We start from the raw sequence: 19,829 nt of genomic DNA, 5'->3' as shown, positions 1-19,829 counted from the left end.
CATCTAATGCTAATAAAGCCGTCTTAACAAATTGGAAATGAAAAAAATCCTTCTAAGGCCTAGATCTAAGCATCTTATCGAAATGGACGGCCAATGTTAATTGGGCTAAAAAAATACTTTCTAGGTTGCATTTTCAATTTTTTCTTTTTTGTGATTGTTCATTAGAATGAAAATAGTGTATATTTTAAATTTTGGATCAAGCAAATGGCCTTAATATGGTTTTTGATGATTGTTATATTATATTACTATACAACCGTTGCATGAAATCACTGCCCTATATATCTATATATATATATATGGAAGAGACTACAAAAATACTTTCTAAGTTGCATTTTCAATTTTTTCTTTTTTGTGATTGTTCATTAGAATGAAAATAGTGTATATTTTAAATTTTGGATCAAGCAAATGGCCTTAATATGGTTTTTGAAGATTGTTTCTTGTATATTACTATACAACCGTTGCATGAAATCACTGCCCTATGGGCGAAAATGAACAGTATTTTCGTCCATAGGCTCGATGCTGTCCGATTTTTTCGGACATCAAGGATTAAAGACCGTCACAGACATAGCATGTCCGTGGTGGTCCATCATGAATATAGCATGTCCGTGATGGGATTTTTTCATGCAAAATTGACTCAAAAAATATATAGGGACCGCCATGGCTCCTGTAGGTCCATGGCGGTTGTTAGGCAAAATCATCATTGACATAGCATGTCAGTGATGGGGGCGAAACATTGTAGCAATTCGCTTAAAGGTGTTTTTAAGACTTTTCCAATATATATATATATCAGAAAATGCTAAGATTAGCCCACTAGCTCATATCAACATATGAGAGCAACAATCTGGGCCGATCTGACGGTCATGACCTTATTTCGTATTTTAATTTTAATTTTTTTTTCTACGAATCCAAATCACTTGAAATTTTAAGCATGTATTCTTCAAAAATAGGATAATCTAATAAAAATATCAAAAAAATAATTTGTAAGAAATAAATCAAGCAAACTACCCCTAAAAAGTCTCAGGGGTATTTGGTCGATTTATTTTTTGCGAATTATTTTTTAAATATTTTTATTAGGCGCGCCTTGATGAGAAGAATGGACGCCTACATTTTCAAGTTATTTGGAACCGTAGAAAACACATTAAAATTCAAATACAAAATGTGGTCGTGACCGTCAGATCGACCTAGATTCAATCTGGGCCGTTGGGCTCATATGTTGATATGAGCTAGTGGGCTAATCTCAGCATTTTCCATATATATATATATATAAGAATCATAAAAGTACTCAATGTCATTATTGTATGAAGTTGATATACGTTTTTTTTAGCATATATAAAATCTAATTATCCTGGGGTTGCACTATCATAGCTCAAAACAAGGGAAGGCACACATATGGGGCTTGGAATGGGTCGGATAGGGTAAGTCCCCGCCCAAATCAGGTCCGAGACTATAACTAAAAATATATAGAAATTTATTTGATACATTTTATACTACATAATGAGTATTATTTATATGTAATTTATCCCAATCTATTCAGGTCGGGTTGGCCTCTAACCGGACCCGAACGTAGAACCAGACCCAGACCCACACCCAAACCAGGTTTGCATGATGCAGGCCCCATGAATTGAGGCATAGTCACTCTCAATAACAACATGAGTTATAGGCACCTTGGGCAATGAACATATGCATGGGCTCCTGATTCATGTTTTTAGTTTTCATATTTTGTCCACTGTGTACAAGGTAAATGCAACAACTCTGGCTCCAAAATTGACTTAACACAAACATTGTAAGCTATGGGATATTTATTATTTTTATTCTTGATTTCATCAACAAGATACTGCCCATTATTTCTGTAGATGAGGGTGTTTAAGCTTTCTCTATTTGATTAATTAGACATGTTTCAAAGCCTTCTTCTGATAAAGAAGGAAACAACATCAAGTACTGCTTTAAATCAAAGCATTAAATCACTAAACAAGAACGATTTCTTTTTCGCTTTTATTAAGAAGGAAAAACAATGGGAACATAGCGGTAGAAATAACTGTTGGCACAAATGAAGGCAGAGGCCATAGACACATTCGTAGGATTAAGATGTCGGAAGTGAAAGAAGCTATGAAAATGATGAAGATAGGAAAGGCTTTAGAACCATATGGTATCGCGATAGAGGTTTAGAAATGCATGGTGAAGATTGGCATTCATTGGCTGACGAAGCTGTTCAACAAGGTGTTGAGAACAAAGAAAATGCCAAACAAATGGAGGAAAAGTATTATAGTACCTATTTACAAGAACAAAGGACACAGAATTGTGATAACTATCAAGGGATCAAGCTTATTAACCATACTATGAAGCTCTGGGAGAGAGTGACTGAGCAACGACTAAGGCATGAAACGGGCATATCTGAAAACCAATTTGGTTTTATGCCAAGAAGGTCAACAACTAAAGCTATTGTTCTACTTAGACAACTGATTGAGAAGTTTAGGGCGAAGGGAAAAGACTTTTCATGGTCTTTATTGATCTAAAGAGAGCTCATGATAGAGTACCTCGAGATTTGATTGGACGGGTGTTGAAAAGAAAAGAGTCTCCAGACACTACATCGACTTGGTGAGAGATATGTACGATAGAGCGCTAACTAGTGTACGAATAACTAGTGGAGAGACGAGTGAATTTTCAGTGACTATAGGTCTACATCAAGGGTCAGCATTGAGCCCGTACTTCTTTGTCTTAGTTATGGACGACTTAACCAGGTACCTACAGGATGAGGTACCATGGTGCATGTTGTTCGCAGATGACATAGTTTTGATTGATTAGACCCGAAACGGCATCAACACAAAGTTAGAACTTTAGACAGACACTCTAGAATCTAAAGGTTTTCAAATTCGGCGGACCAAGACAAAGTATATGGAATGCAAGTTTAGTAATTATAGGAGTAGAGACGAGGAAATAGTAAGATTGATGGCCATAAAGTACAAAAAAGACTGCACTTTTCATATCTTGGGTCGATAATCCAGGAAAATGGAGAGATTGAGAAAGATGACGCACACAAAATTACAGCTGGGTGGGCGAAGTGGAGGTGTGCAACTGGAATTTTATGTGATCGCTGCATACCAATGAAGCCAAAGGGAAAGTTTTATAGGACAGCTGTGAAACCAGCTCAGCTCTATAGAGCAAAATGTTGGGCGGACAAAAAACAATATACCAATAGAATAAATGTAGCGGAGATGAAGATGTTGAGATGGACGATGGCAAGACAAAAAGGGATAGAATTCAAAATGAATCCATTCAAGAAAATTTAGGTGTGGCACTAATAAACGATAGGAAGAGAGAAAATAGACTTAGGTGGGCTGGCCATTTATGACGTCGACCAAGTACAACACCTGTTAGGAGGTGCGTGTTATTTCAAGTAGAAAGACTGAAAAGGGCAAGGGGTAGGCCCAAAAGGACATGGTTGGAAGTAGTCTGAAAAGATGTGGGAACTTAAGGCCTCACTAAATGGCGAACCAAGATTCGTGCAGCTGACCTCAATTAATTGGGAAAGGGCTATGATGATGATGATGATTATTCAGAAGGAAACACAAATATAAATGACCTCACCCAAATATACATCTCACAAAAAACTAACATTTAGGAAAGTCCTTCCAAAACATGGTTTCCTCTAATTTCCCCCATGTTGACCAGCCAATTAAAGGCATATATATGTTTAAGACTTCACAAACCACGATAGAGAATCTCAAGATACACTTATCACCAATCATCTAGCCTAAAGTCATACTACCTCCTATGCCAGATATAAACAATTGAGAAGAAACTCCAATTGTCTCCAAACTAGTGTTTTTAAATGCGGGACACGGACCCAATGTAGTGGGGCATCCAATGTGGCAATACAGCTCGACGCGGTCCCAATGCTGGTACATGACCTCTAATGTGGTCAATAAATAAAAAATTTAAAAATCACAAAAATATAATACTGCATGGAAAAAAACATAAATCTGATTTATGTCACGGTAAGTATTTTTAATTTATTCAATATCTATAATATATTAGCTGCTTGAGACTCAAAGTCCCCTAATAGCCTGACAAAGAGAAATAGAGTTTGTTGTTCTAACTTCTAATCTTTAATAGTTCAAATATCTAACACAATTAACATGTAAAATAAAGCAATCTATTCTATCTCATCTAAAATATCCAAAGTTCCAAACTTTATAGGTTAAATTCCAAAGAGGCAGAGGCCAAAAGTTTATGACATATAAAAGAAAAAGATAATCAACTCTCAACTCTTAACCAAACAAGTCATCAAATACTTGAATTTCTTCTATCAATTTTTTTGTCTCATTTTCTTTTGGCTATCTTTGTATGCCCTAATCTCTCTTGCAATCTCATCGGTTGCTGGTTTGCATGCTTTAGCATTCCCTCTAATACCAGTACAATCAACTTAGAAATGTGTAAAATGGTGCCAATCTCATTGGTTGCTTGTGTGCATCAAATGGAGCGATTCGCTCAGTGCATTATGTGGCTGCATTTTAAAATTATGCTCCAAACTGGTTACTAAAGCCATCAAAGATAGTCATGATGCAGCTCACCCATACAGCCTACAACCCAGTTCCCTAATAAAATCCAATTACACAGACCTAGCACCTATAAAGCCCAATATTCCAAAGTATACAAGCTCAAGAATTGTAGAAAGCATAGTAAAATCTCCATCTAGATCAATCTTGAATCAATTCATATAAATTGAACTTTATGGAGGCTGGGTTATCTCTCCCACTAACGAGGGCATGTGGCCACTTCCATTTGCAATATGGCCTTCAAGATACCAGTCTGGACGAAGGAACGTCTACCTCTCCGAATGCATATTAACAGTTAAAAAAGGATCGAGCAGATCATCATCTCCTCAGGCTTCACTTTATTTCACTATTATTAGGAGAGAAGCCATCCACTGTCTGCAAAGGGGAAGCTATAACATTCATCAACATCACTCCCTATAGTCCTCTTCTTCAACCTTAGAAAATGAGACTAAACTCTCCTAAACTCCCAAGCCCAAGATCAACTTACAAATGCCGAAAGAAGCCCCCATCAGTCTCATCCTGGAGAATGTGCAGCACTCCAAAACCCCAGGGATTCTACTTCTAACAACAACACCCCCCCAACCCCCCACAAAACAAAAACAAAAAACAAAAAAAAGGTCAATTAAGATAATTTGTACTCAACCTCAACTGGCTAGAAATTTTTTACTTTCAGCTCTCTTAAACTGCCGAAACTCCATAGTAGGAACCAAAAGCACAATAGTTTATCAAGACAAAAGTAACCCACAAGCTCAACAGAAGAGCTTAATAGAAGAGGTTCTATTCTATGTTTCTATCTGTTCCTTAAAATGCCAATTAAAAACAAAAAAAAGAAGGAAGCAGTTTAAGGAACATAAACCATATTTATGTTCCTTAAAATGGTTTTGCGCAAAGGAAGGTGCATCTCTCTGAAACACGTTAATTTACATTTAAAGAAAAATGTGTGGATTGTCATCTCCTCGGTCTTCAATTTATTAAGCTAATATGAGGAAAGAAGCCTTCCTCTGTCAGCAAGAAGAAGCTATGACATTCGTCACCATACTCCCAATAATCCTCTTCCTCCACCTAAGTCAATGATACTGAACTTTCCTGAGCTCCAAAGCCAGGATCAACTCACAAATGCCCAAGAAGCCTTCACAATAGTTTCACCCTCGCAAGAATGTGCAGCACTCCAGAACCCCAGGATTCTACTTCTCACCAACATCCCCAAAAAAAAAAAGTCAAATTAAAATAATTAGAAGTCACCTCAACTTTCTACAAGTTCTTTATTTTCATCTCTCCCTTCAGCTGCCAAAACTCCTACAATAGGAATCAGAAGCATGGCAGCTTATCAAGAAAAAAATAACAAGAAGCTCAACATAAGAGCTTAATAGTTGAGGTTCTATCCTATCTCGTCCTTAAATGCCATTAGGAATGAAAGTAGTTTAAGGAACATAAACAATATTTCTAGGAGGATATGTTCCTTAAAAATGGATTGGCACAAAGGAAGGTGTATCTCTCTTAAAGCATACTAATTCACAATTGAAAAGGGAAATGTGTGGATCGTCATCTCCTCAGTCATCACTTTATTAATCTACTATTAGGAAAGGAGCCTTCCGCAGTGTGCAGACCAAAAGTTATGACATTCACCGCCATCACTCCCAATAGTCCCATTCCTCCACCTTAGTCAATGAGACTAACTGAACTTTCTTGGGCTCCAAAGCCCAAGATCAACTCACAAATGGTGGAGACCGGCCACCCAGAACAAGTCTCTATGGGCCCAGGTCCTCTACAGCAAATATAGAATCTTGGAAGATTCTTGGGTCCCCGAGGGAAGATCTCTGAGAAGGGCCTCAGGAGCATAGAAGTCCTTCTTGACATCCCTCTCTATGTTCAAGCAATTCATTCATCTTCATCCTAGAGAAGGAACTAGAGTGCACTTCTGATCAGACCTTTGGCTAGCGACACTCCACTAAGGGACCTCTTCCGCTCCCTCTACTCTCTCGCCTCTAACAAAGCCTCCACTATTGCAAAGGAGATGGTTGCCTCTTGGGATCACAGGATCTGGAACCCCTCTTTCAGATACCACCTTTTAGAGGAGGAAACAAGACAATTCAAATTCCTTTTGGCTCCTCTTCACTCCACCTTCCTCGCTCTCTCAGGGAAGGATATACCCTTGTGTGGACTCTCTCCCCCTCTAGCTCATTTATGGTGGCCTCCTTTTATAAAAGACTTATTCAACCATCTACCTTCCCGCTCAACCCAATCTCGGTTCTCTCCAAGGTCTGGTCCACCATTGCACCGCCTAAAGTGCAGGCATTCAACTGGATTGCCTGCTCCCAAAGAGCCATCACAGTAGACCAGCTTCAAAGGAAAGGGATTCCGATCCCCAACAAGTGTGCTTTGTGTCTCTGTGAGGAGGAAACGAATCCTCACCTGTTCATTCACTGCAGGCTAGCTTTTGACCTATGGAATCAAATCATCTAGTTGTTTGGCCTCTCATGGGTCACTCCACCATCCATTCCGGCCCTCATCACTTCGTCTCTCGTTTCTCATTGGTCAAAGTCGGGTAGAATCCTCTGGAGGGCTTCTATTGCAGCTACTATTTGGGTTCTTTGGCTGGAAAGAAACTCCAGGATCTTTCAAGGTCTCAAGAGTGAAGTTCGAACCCTCTTCCACAAGGTTACTTCCTTAGTAATCTTTTGGGCCTCCAATCATAAGGCCTTTGCCGGGGTTTCGGCTAATACTTTCCTTAGCCAATGGGAAAACATCCTCCACCTCTAACCCCATCGGGTCTCAAGACCCAACAACTGGCTGCCACCACCAGAAGGCACCATCAAGCTTAACTTCGACGGATGCTCCTTGGGCAACCCAGGCCCAGCAGGAGCTGGAGGAATTTTTCGAGATCACAACGGCAACATCCTAGCCACTTTCCCTGAGCAATTTGGCCATGCAGATTCGCAATACACTGAATCCATGGCACTATTGTTGGGACTAAAAAGATTCCACCATTCTTGAGGATCTCAGTTGTTTGTCGAGGGGGATGCCAAAAATATCATATCCTGGGCTGCTGGAAACGCCCCCCCTCCATGGTACCTATCCTCTATTTTTATGAGATTGCGTATACTTGCAGGGATATAATCATCTCCTGAATGCATATCTGGAGGACGTCGAACAAGTTCGCAAATCTTCTAGCTAAGGATGGTGCTCGGGCTCAAGCAGATGCTCCCATATAGTCGCAACTTTTTGCGTTGCTGCATTGTTCATACTTTCTTCGCTGGTCCATCTTTGCTCTGGACCTCTACGAGTGCATTGTATTTTGCTTTTCCTATGTACATCGTTTGTAATCGGGTAAGTCTTATAAGCCCCAATTTTTTGTATAGGGTTACAGAGTAGTGATTGATTTTTTGATCAAGAGACCTGGCCTGGGGGTTTTTTGATCAAGAGACCTGGCCTGTGGGTACTCTCGAGTCTCTCTCTTGCTTTCCGATGCTTTTTTAGTAATACATTCGTTAACCTCACCCCAAAAAAAAACTCACAAATGCCCAAAGAAGCCTCCGTTATCGTTTCACAGTGGCAAGAATGTGCAGCACTCCAGAACCCCAGGATTCTACTTATCACGCACCCCCACCCCCACCCTCAACCTCAACTGTCTACAAATTCTTTAATGTCATCTCACTCTTCAAATGCCACAGGAACCAGAAGCATGAAATTTAACATACACACAAAAAAAAAAAAAAAACTGCAAGCTCAACAGAAGAGCTTAATAGTAGAGGTTATATCCTATCTGTTCCTAAAAATGCCATTAAAAAAGAAAGTACTTTAAGGAACATAAACCATACTAAAATATTTTTCTGTAGGAAGTTGTCTATCCAGAAAATTTTAAATCAAAAGGACCTAACGAAGCCAATAATATGCAAAAGCTAAAAATAAAATGTGCTACCAACTTTAGTTCCAAATGCTAAATAAACAAACCATAAAGAAAGCTTCCAAAAATAGCCATTAAAATATTACCTTAGCAAATTTTCCATGGAATATAGAAAGAGCTAATCTCCAAAATGCTGGCACATGATGGATAAGTACAGCAGTCAACCTGCAGATATATCTTCCTCGAAGAGCATCCATTTCTTCACCAGTCAAGTCCGTTGGTTGAGCATCCACTGACAAAAGATTATCTCCCAAAAGAAGGGAGTAGTCCACTGCTGACTGACAGTGACAGAAAAAAATTATATCAAAATAATTTACAAAAAGAAGTGTACTTCAAATGAATTTGCAACAACTATACTTCTTAAGAAAAGAAACAAAAGCATTCTTGAAAATCAAGAAATAAAAAATAAGACATATCTTGAAATTCTGTGTGTGAGCAGGCAGGCCAAGACCTTATAGAATAGTGGTGCATTTTGACGGTCTTAGGCTTATGTGCATCAGGCATGAATGGGAGTGAGATAGAATCCCCAGAAAGCTACCAGCTCATGCATCAAAGAACAAAGAAAACCATTCATAATAAGCCCAGGAACATACGGTTTTGTTTGAATCTTGTTGAATTTGCCTCCATCTTGCATCTGAAAGCACTTTCTCATGGAGCTGGGAATGCAAAGCTTCCATCCGACCATCATGTTCTATGGTACACCTTTCAAATAACCCCCGAATCCTGCGATTCTGCGAAAACAGATGAATCTAAAGTCTAAACAACTGGACAAAAGGTGATGAAACAATAACATAACTCATTATAATAGCTAATTATGATTAAAAAGAACACTTCCTTCCAAAACATTCCTAAAATCAACTGTACTTCTGTACTGTGAGTTACCTGAATGTTGAGATAGTGCCACACAGGGTCTGAATCAGGTTCCAACTCCAACAACAGCCTGACAGTGTTCTCGAGCTGGATCAAGGTTAGATCAAATTTCAGTCGGGAACACATCACAGATCAGAGATAAACCATAAAAATTGAGAAAAGAACAAATCAACAAATGCTTCAAACACAATATAATAAAGTAGAGATGCCTATGGATGGATAGAAGTGAACAATTTGACAAACAGTTACAGGTGCTAAAACCAAATATATTATCTATTTCTCCTTGATACAGCAAGTGATGTCTCTAGTACTGGCCCATTAGAGATTGAGCCACAAAAAAATCATAAAATATAAGAGAATCCTTGTACTAAGAATTTTTTGGAAGGAAAAAAAATTGTCGAAAAATCACATTTTATGATATAAGAGGAATCTATGCTGGAAAGTTTAAGGAACAAGAAGGGCATCTCATTTTTGTGAAGAACTGTTTTCTTCAACCTACAGTACACTGTAATGGTGCAGAAAGGAGAAGTATATACTTGCTAGACACCCATGAGAAACTCATGTCTAACAAGACACGGAAGAAGAAAAATTAAAATTTCCAACCATTCTCCAGAGATAAAGCAAAAGGGGCAGAACGGCCACTACTGGGAAAGCATCAAGCAGCTTTTGCTTACAAGTTCTAATAACCTAACAACATGCAAATATGAGAACACATATGACACAAAATTGATTACTATATGAACATAAAACCACTCTCCATCACACTAGTCCCTCTTCAAGATAATGACCCAGTTCCTTCTCTTTGAGTAGTTCAGCAGTAGGAACCAAACTTAGGATGTAGTGTAGCAAGTGTCAACAACTAACCAATCTTGTGACCCAGTGTGACTGGGCTTTTTTGTAGATGGTTTTTCTTTTTCCTATGTAAGGGTTTTTGTACTTGTATCAGCCCATTTTTTGTATAGGACTACCATCTCGTTAAGTCTATTTTTTTGGCAAGAGGCCCAGTCTGTGGTTTTCTCTTCGCAAGATGTACTCACCTCTTATCTATACTACAGTTAACAGTATTAAATAAAAAAAGTTAAAAGGAAAACACAAACATAAACAAATGGTGTAATTTTATAAATGAACACCCATCTTAAAATCCATAAATTTGATCCATACAATTCAAAATGGTCATTAACTATTTTGAATGTAGACTATGTTTAAGTCAAGACACAAAAGACAATCTCTATTACTAATGATAATTTTCCTTTTCTTTTTAAATGTTAATCTGGGTTGGGATTGGAACTCTTGACATAACATTGTAGCTCCATGTATCTTGACCGAGTGTCTAGAACCCCATTCGGGTAATAATTATTTTTCGTTCCAAATAATCTGATGTTTTCTAATACAATGAGTTCCTAAGCACAAACATTTTTAGATATGAAGAAATAAATGCCATATAAAATGCAAACGACGACTAGGATTATAAAAGGTGGCATGACTTTGAAATTGAGTCCTTGGCCCAACAAAATATTGATTAAGAAAACTAAGAACAATAAGATATACTAACAATTTTTATTTGTGATATTGCACCCAATTTTTAACTCGTGAACTTCAAGCAAACCGTTATCATGAACAGAGAAGAAGAAATTCTCAACTTACATCAGCTAAGTCTATTTGTGGGTCTTCCATTGATCTATAAAGCATGCTCTTAAATTCCTGCATCACCTTTTCAACCTCCTCAAGAACACGTTTTAATATTCCTACCTGAAAAAAGATGGTAAAGGCAAAAATATATAATAGTAATTATGGTATTACACTTGGAAATTGTGAAACAAAATAAATACTGAAGAAATGGCATCCACTTTTTTATCAGAACCCCACTTCAAGAGTAAGAGATTTGTGCTTTGAACCATTGGAGATGCAGTTTAGAAAATTATAGAAGCTAATGACGCACGTCATTGATTATATGAATCTCATATAGAAAGCCATGAGAGGAAGACAATCTCCTAAGAGCAGAAAACTAAGGATAGTACAATGATGGACTGCAGATAATCTAGAATATTCGGAAACCTTGGAAAGACTCACAAAACCTTCATAGGTCCCATGGGCATTTGTGAAAATAGCAAGGGGAAAAGGGACTTATTTTTGGAGAAGGCTAATCGATAAGTGAAAGTCATACAGAGGGATGATTAATAATGTTGAAGGAGAAGAATTGAGGGTAGCAAGGAAAGATGGGACACCACAAAAATATCGCATCTGAGTAGTTTCCCTCATATGTTTACTTATCTAACAAAAGAAAGAAAAATAATAAAGGGGAAAAGGAGTCACTGGACAGTTCTTAATTACATGTGAAGGAAGAACAATTGACTTTGCTTTCCTATATTCCCTGACAGCCAAATCATACTCTCCCTTGCTTATGCTCCCACGTATTGCACTTGGTAAATTGAATAATGTTCGAAACCTCTGTAGCATTCCTTGGACAGATCTGATCTTTTCAGCTTGCACCTACATCACCAACGTCATGCATAGAGGCGAAGCTGAGTTTGTAAAACCGGAAAAGACCAAACAAAATCAAAACAACCGCAAATCACTGAACCTCACCTGTCGTTCAAACAGAGGCTGAAAAGCGCTGTTTGCAACTAAATTAACATCTTGTATATAATTATATAGGTGAGCAGTTCCAGCACCTTCTGGATCTTCTTCAATTCGTTTTAATTTCGACTGAATGTCTACAAAACAAATAGAACTATATTTCCATCACAAGAACAAAAACGATCACATAAAACCCAAGTGTCTAAGTCATTTCCTTGACCAACCAAAAGTTCTGCTCCCTGGGTATATCAGAAATAGAAGATGTATTCTATTTCACAGTAAGTGCATAAAAACCATAAAGCAAAGACATTCAGTGCGCGTAAGTTGCCACTCTTAACCATCTGACATGCTATACAAGTTAAACGCCAGAGTAGCTTACCGTCTATGGTTGTTTTGCACGAGACAAAGCACTCAAAGTTTTCCTTCACCAATTGCTTTTTTTGTTGTGTCCGACCTCTGAGGTCAGTTTTTAAAGCTAGTGCACCAGATTCTAGATCTGCTGCACCTGTGTTTTGATGGATACGAGACAGGAACAGCTTTGCATCAAATTTTTCAGAATGGTACATAAACTTCTCTGCAAGACAAAGTCAGGTCAAGTTGTGTTAGAAATGAAGATTTCCCACGGAAACCACTGTGGTAATGCAGTTACACAGTACATTTCTACTCAAAAAGGCGGGGAGGAACAAGGACTTGGAGGCATATGCAAACTACCAGCTTAAAAGATAACACTAAATCAAGTGAAACTTATTGAGAGGAAACAAATTACTAACAGCAGTAGACTAGCAATACTAGCCCGATTAAAGTGCCAAAGACACAATTACCTGTTTCATCTTTTTTGGGTGATTCACAACTACCTATTTAATTACACAATATGTGCATGAAGTATCATTAAGAGAAAAAAATTACATTTAAGAACTCAATAGAATGAGAAAAGATCCAACTGGATATCTCATGATGGAACGACGAAAACATCTATTCCAAACACCAAAGCAACTAGGCTACAGAGTGCATGAAAGATACAGGCTGTAATACTCAATGATGCATAGAGGAGATTTCAATGTATTTCGGAGGAATCATGAAAGAAATTTGCTAGGAAGAAGAATGCCAGCATGGAAGTTATTGATAAAATATATCACGGGCAATGAACTGATAACCTTCCTCTGTGTGGGGCCAGATTTAACTGGTCCAACCACAATGCAGACAAACCACTCCCTACAAAGTCAAAATGGTTTTTGGTATGCGGGAATAGAAGGGAATATTCCCAAGATCAAATTCATTTGCACTGTCGAATCAGGTGTGGGAAAACGTCCCAGTAGTAGTAGTCAACACAGAGAAGGTAAGAACAAGCCCAAGACCCTTAGATTTGAACTAGTGTGGCTAGAAGGTAAAAATGGAAGTCTTTCCAAGTGAAAGGATGCAGGGTATATGATTTGCAACAAGATGCAGTTGTCAAATGCCAAGTTGAAAGAGCGGAATAAGGACTGCTTTGGTAACTTGCAAGTCAAAAGTGCAGCTCTGCTTGAAGAGATTGCCACTCTGGATGGGGCTGAGAAAGAAGGGTCCTTATCTTCCTTGGAGGATAAACATTGAAAGGAAGCCAGGGCTTCCCTTCAAACCGCAATAAATGTTCTGGCACCAAAGGTCGAGGGTAAAAGGTCAAAGTAGGGGGTAAAAACACCAAATCTTTTCATGCCACAGAAAGCAATAGAAGACGGGCAAATATAGTTCAGGGAGTTACTATTATTGAGAAGATTTTCATGAGCCAAAAGTAGTAGAGAGGAATATAGTACATTATTTCCAGCAGCCATTCCAGGCAGAGGAGTTAAAAAAGGAAAAATAGGTTAAAAAAAATAGAGCAATACAGAGACAAGGAGAGAAAGATAAGGATTTGAAGAGAAGATCTAAACTGTTGATATTTTTGGGTGTTTTCTGGGTCCAGTATGGGCATTCGAGAATGGGAGGCCCAATCTTTGAAATGAGACATAAAAGAAAAAGACAGGGTTATGAACTTTTGACGAGAAAAGTAGTTAAACTTTGGTACTATTCTCGTGGGTTTAGTCTGGGTATCAAGCGATGCAGGGCAAATGCCTCGTATTTAATGTTCCTTATAAAATTCAAGGATGTCCTTTCTTTTTTTTTTTTTTTTGTGTGTGTTTTTTTTTCTCTTTTTTTTGGTGTGTATGTGTGTGTGTGTGTGTTTTGCGTGCGCGGGGGGGAGGGGGAGCGATTGCAGGGTTTATTTTTTTGGTTTCAAGTTTTTTAGGGATTCTCGGTTCGTTTTATATGTCAACGATTTTTCAGAATTGTTTGAAAAGTAGTTGGTGTTTATTGATATTTTGTTTAATTAGAGGTAAAATTGCATTATGAGCATTTGTTTTTGTTTTAAGCTTGGACTATTTAGTCAATCGTATTTTGGTGAAGAGCATTATGGACTTTTTTATGCCAGTTAAAATATAAATAAAGGTGTGTGGCTCCCTAAGGGGCATTCACGTGACTTATTTTTTCATAAAGAGAGTAAAAACTCCAGGCTTTTGAAACCCTAGGTAGGGTTTGAGGAAGAAACCCTGTGTTTCTTATACTTGTTGTGTGTGTTTTAGCCCGAATTATTGTTGTTTTTCTAATCTACTTCAAATTCCTTACATCAATTTGGATTTAGAGCTCAGGTTTTTATTCACAACAAAGCCGGGAAACTACAATCAAATCTACGTTTTGTTTATTTTGGCCCAAGTTTTGCCAAATCAGCCTAGAAATTGCTGATTTCAACAAGGTTTTGAACGATTATGTCTAGGATTTGGGATTTCCGCGAACCTATGGCAACGAGAAGAACATGTGGAAGGGGTTTTGTAGAGCCACTTCGTGATCCCAGAGATGAGGAAATTGAAGAACTTAAGCGGCAAGTTCAACAGCTGATGCAGTAGTTTGAGATTTTTAATCATGGGCAAGATAACAATCTTCTGGCCCAAGAGAACTCGAATACATCCTATTTCACCATTGTGCTCCACATGTAGAGTCAAGTGATGCAGAAGGTCTAGGCGTGGGGTACATCGTTCCAAGGATGCTGACTTGACGATAGATATACATATTGTTTTTGGTAAGCTTAAACCTGAGGAGTTTATAGATTGGTTTAATACAATGGAAAGAGTTTTTTATTACAAGGAGGTCCTTGTGAATAAGAAAATAAAAATTATTGCTATAAAATTGAAGAAGGGTGCTTCAGCATGGTGGAACAACTTAGGGCTAGACGGGAGAGAATTGGAAAGCCCAAAATTAATACCGGGGAGATGAAAAAGAAATTAAAGGGAAAATACCTACCTGAAAATTATTTGCGGACCGTTTATTATAAGATGAATAATCTTTGTTTGGGGGAAAATAGTGTAAAGGAGTATAACAATCAATTTTGTCAATTGATGGCTCATAGTGATGTGATAGAAAGAGAGGAACAGTCCCTAGCTTGCTCGCTGGTGTCTATACAAGATATGGTGGTTTTGCAGCATTATTGGACATTAGATAAGGCTTACAACCTAGCAGTTAAGGTTGAAGCTCAGCAAAGGCTTCCATCATCAAGGTGGGGCAGAGCCTAGAGTTGTCCTCCAAGTGGCCATGGAAGCGAATCTGGGGGAAAAGTAGGAATTTGGAGGCTGAACAATACTCACGACATGCTGGTCTGTCCAAACAGCAGGATACAACATACATTGGGGCCAGTTCTAGTGGCCCAAATCGCCCAGACAGTATCATCATTAAATGCTTTTAAGTGTTCATGAACTCGACACATCTCTTCTCAACACCCGAATAGGAGTTTTGTAATTTTTGCTGGGGAGTTACTTGAGCAAGACAGTAAGCTGTTTTTTTATAGAGACCCTATTTATGAGGAGAAACCGAAGGAAGAGAACCAAAAGTGACATTTAATGACCATGGGGAGGCTTTGGTGATTAGGCGCAACCCCTGGGTAGTAGAAGAGCAACTGCTAAGGGACTTTCTTCCCCAAACCTTGCTATTTTATCGTGATTTCATGGGTGATCCCATTTTGATGAGGGTCCTATCTATCATTGATGATGATTTGGTGGGTGACAGCTATGCAGCACAACCAGATGAAGATCTCCAAGGACAATCAATAGATGAAGTTGTCCGTTTGGTCACCAAATCTAGTGCCCATCATGAAGGTGCTCCCTTAGTTTGTTCTTGGGTTCAACCAAGTGTATGTATCATAACTACTCCATTGACATATGAAGACCATTTGCCTAAAAGTGTTTTCAATAGAGTTTATAAGTGTATCAATTGATTGCAAAGACTGTGTTTCAATGCCTAATGGCTCTATTCTTATTGGGCCAATAACCCACAGGTCCCAAGATTCAAGGCGCAATGTACAATTTGAAGAAGATAATAATTTTAGTGCAGGATTCATCTTAGCCTATTTCAAAACTTAGGGACGAGTTTTCTTCAACCAAGCAAGTTTGATGCAAGGACAAATGCCTCGTATTTTTTAATCTATATAAAAATCAAGGATGCTTTTTTTTTTTTTTTTGAGGGAGGGGGTTTGGGGTTTCCTTTTCTGGTTTTTAAGATTTTAGGGATTCTAACTTTTTTATATTTTTAGGATTTGTTCAGAAAAGTAGTCGAGTATTTGTGGAATATTTTGTTTTATTAGGGGGAAAATTGTCACGGCAAATTTTGGTTTTAAGTTAGGACCATTTGGTCTAATTTTGGTGAAGAGCATTATGGAATTTTGCACTCCAGGTAAAATATAAATAAAGGTGTCTGGGTCCCTATGGGCATTCAGGTGACTTATTTTTCAAAAAGAAAGAGTAAAAGCTCCAGGCTTGTGAACCCCTAGCTTGGGTGTGGAGAATAAACATTACATTTTTTGGTTTGTTTTCTTGCTGATTTTACTGTTCCTTTCAATTTCCTTATATTATCATGAATGGGAGATCAAATCACATGGAGAGATAGAGGACTAGAAGAAGATGAAACATGGGGGAGAGAGAGAGAGAGAGAGAGAGAGAGAGAGAGAGAAGAGAGCGAGAGTAGAAGCAGCTGAAATGAGGAAGAATATCTGCCAAATGAATCCAGCGCCAACAGTGACAAACAACATGATAGCTCATGTGACATCTACCCATCCAGCAAATGAAGAGAAGCCACATTCACAATGTCAACATGGAAACATACTAGCCACTTGCACGCAGGCTCTGTTTTGACTGTTTAGATTGTTCATGATGGATCAATAACTCACAAAAGCAAGGATTACAAAACGAATAGAACTCTCAACTATATTCCTTGAGCTTTAGGGGTTTCCATCTTAGAACTCTACCAATCTGGAGTAACTCAGGCAAGTCCAAGTGGACTCGAGAAATCTAATCACAAAGAGAGAGTGATGCAAATTGTAATTGCTAAAACTGTCTTGGTTTTATTTATTGTTAGTTGCTAACAGTGTTCAAAAAAGTGGACCGCCCAACGCCTAAGCGGCCTAGAAGGCCTGGGCGCATCGCCCAGGCCTAGGCGGACAACCGGGCGGCAGTCCCTAAGCGGCCACCTAGGCTGTACGGAACCCGGCGCTCAGGGCCTGCGCCCCCCACCTAGGAGCGGAATTTTTTTTTTTTAGTTGTATTGATATTTTTTGAAATATAAAGGGTTTCAAAGATGGGTTTTAGGTTCATTTCAAACCTAAACCCACAAGAGCCCATTTTAGAGAGAGAAACCTCAAGAAAACTAAATTTTGTGACTTTCATTGGATCGAAGTGTTTTTCAAAGTTACAGAAAACGGATCCAAACATCACCTAGGTAGATTTGAAATAGTTTTGGAGTTTTATAATCCTATTAGAGGTCGTTTTTTATTATTTTAGCACCAGAAAACATCTCAAAGGTGGGAATTTGGAGTTCAAGCAATCAAAATAAGTACAAAAATTAATTTTTTAGATTGCTTGTTTTATTGTGAGATGTCTTCTTCAGGATCTAGTCGAAGTGGAGATCCGGATTGGAAATATGAATATAACCCGATTTCAAATGACAAAAATTGCATTCGATGCAATTTTTGTGAAAAAGATACGAAAGGGGGCATAAACCGATTTAAGAAACATCTTACCGGTATTAAAGGGGATGTTGCCCCTTGTAAAAATGTTCTTGAAGCTATCAGAGAGAAGATTGAGCAATATATGAGTTTTGTAAAACAAAAACATGAACAAAATCCTTGTCATTTGAATAGATCTATTTCTGCTACTTCTAAAAGAAGTGATCCAGGTTTGAAGTATGGTTATAACCCAAAACCAAAAGATAAAAATTGTATAAGGTGTAATTTTTATGAAAAATATACCAATGGGGGTATTAACCAATTCAAGAAACACCTTGCTGGTATTAAAGGGAATGTTGCTTCTTGTATAAAGGTTCCTGAAGCTATTCGGGAAGAGATTAGACAACTTTTGAATTTAAAAGAACCAAAAAATGATGAAAATGAGCCTTGTTTTATGGAAATATCTTTTCCAGGTTCTTCAAGAAGTGGTGATCCGGATTGGGAAGTATGGTTATAACCCGAATCCGAATGACAAAAATCGTATTAAATATAATTATTGTGGAAAGGATACTAATGGGGGCATTTACCGGTTTAAAAAACACCTTGCCGGTATTAAAAAGGATGTTGCCCCGTGTAAAAATGTTCCTGAGGCTACCAGGGAGAAAATTATACAATATTTGAGTTTAGAGAAGCACAAAAAGATAGAAAATGGTAGAGCAGCCAAGACTTATAGGGCCTCATCTGCACATACTAGTAAGAGGGTGGTAGAAGAGGAAGAGGCAGATTCAGAAGAAACAAAAGAGGATGAGCGTTATATTGAAGAAGGAGATGACTCTGATGATGATGGGATGATGGCCTCGATTCTGATGCATATGATGAAGCTTACCCTATTCCTTCTTATGATGATGATGATGATGACTGAAAACTCTTGGTGTTGAGTGTTGGCTGTTGTGTTGAGTCTTGAGTGTTGACTATTGTGTCCTACACTGTATATTTTCTAAATTTTTGTATATTTTCTTTTTCTTATTTCTAGTTTCTAGTTCTACTTTCTAGATTCTAGTTGTACTAACTAACTTTTGTGCGCACAATCTACAGTGCATCAAACTATCAGTGTATGCTTGTATGGCTTTACTGTTTTAACATTGTATGAAAATATGAATTATATTCTTATGGATTATCAAAATTCTCTTCTCAACTTCTATCTTTTTTTTTAAACTGGGATTATGACCTTATGGAATATCAAAATTCTTATGGATTATAGTCTCATGGATTATCAAAATTCTTATGGATTATGGTCTTATGGATTATCAAAATTCTTATGGATTAATCATTATCAGTCATCACTCATCAGTTTTTTTTTTTTTCAACTAGGCCGCACAGGTTCTTGACGCCCGCCCAGGCGCCTGCTCAGGTTCTTGGCGCCTGCCTAGGCAGCCTCCCAGGTTCTTGGCACCCGCCTAGGCAGCCGCTCAGGTTCTTGGCGCCTGCCTAGGCGGCCTCCAAGGTTCTTGGCGCCCGCCTAGGCGCTGAGCGGCCTAGACCCCCATGGCCGCCGGAGTGCCACCTAGCACTTTTTTAAACTATGGTTGCTAATATCTAGGAAATATTTGTCTATTAAGTTTGGGTTAGTACCTTAAGGGGGTTAAAAGGGGACTTCCATTTAATGTGTGAGTAAGAGGTTTCTTTAAGTAAGCAACAAAAAAAAAACACGTTTTTGTTTGGGGACCTCTATCTTTAAATATAAAAAATCATGAAATAGGAAAAGGTAGTCTTGGAAGGCGTTATCTTTTAAAAGATAGAAAGTAATGATTATATATGGTGGTATCTTTTTGGTTACCTTTTACAAATGGTACCAAAAGAGGAAAGTTATCTTCATGTGGAAATTAAAGGTTTATCTTCACGTGGGAGTTAGAGAGATGCC

The 19,829-nt window shown here is 38.2% G+C and overlaps 1 protein-coding gene across 1 annotated transcript in view; it reads right to left on the bottom strand.

The window, feature by feature from the left end:
* Window positions 1–19,829, bottom strand: part of LOC18444309 (exocyst complex component SEC5A) — a 64,456-nt gene that overhangs the window by 27,496 nt on the left and 17,131 nt on the right. The window contains exons 4-10 of the mRNA XM_006854484.4: window positions 12,287–12,481; window positions 11,917–12,044; window positions 11,662–11,820; window positions 10,975–11,079; window positions 9,343–9,417; window positions 9,054–9,191; window positions 8,547–8,738 (exon numbers count right to left, since the gene is read on the bottom strand). Coding sequence (XP_006854546.2) covers window positions 8,547–8,738; window positions 9,054–9,191; window positions 9,343–9,417; window positions 10,975–11,079; window positions 11,662–11,820; window positions 11,917–12,044; window positions 12,287–12,481 — 992 coding nt within the window. The remainder of the gene's footprint in view (window positions 1–8,546; window positions 8,739–9,053; window positions 9,192–9,342; window positions 9,418–10,974; window positions 11,080–11,661; window positions 11,821–11,916; window positions 12,045–12,286; window positions 12,482–19,829) is intronic.

Source organism: Amborella trichopoda, chromosome 11 (genome assembly GCF_054954075.1).
Source record: "Amborella trichopoda isolate Santa Cruz 75 chromosome 11, AtrichopodaSantaCruz75HAP2 v2.0, whole genome shotgun sequence".
NCBI lineage: Eukaryota > Viridiplantae > Streptophyta > Magnoliopsida > Amborellales > Amborellaceae > Amborella > Amborella trichopoda.
This window is presented reverse-complemented; position numbering and strand designations above follow the sequence as displayed.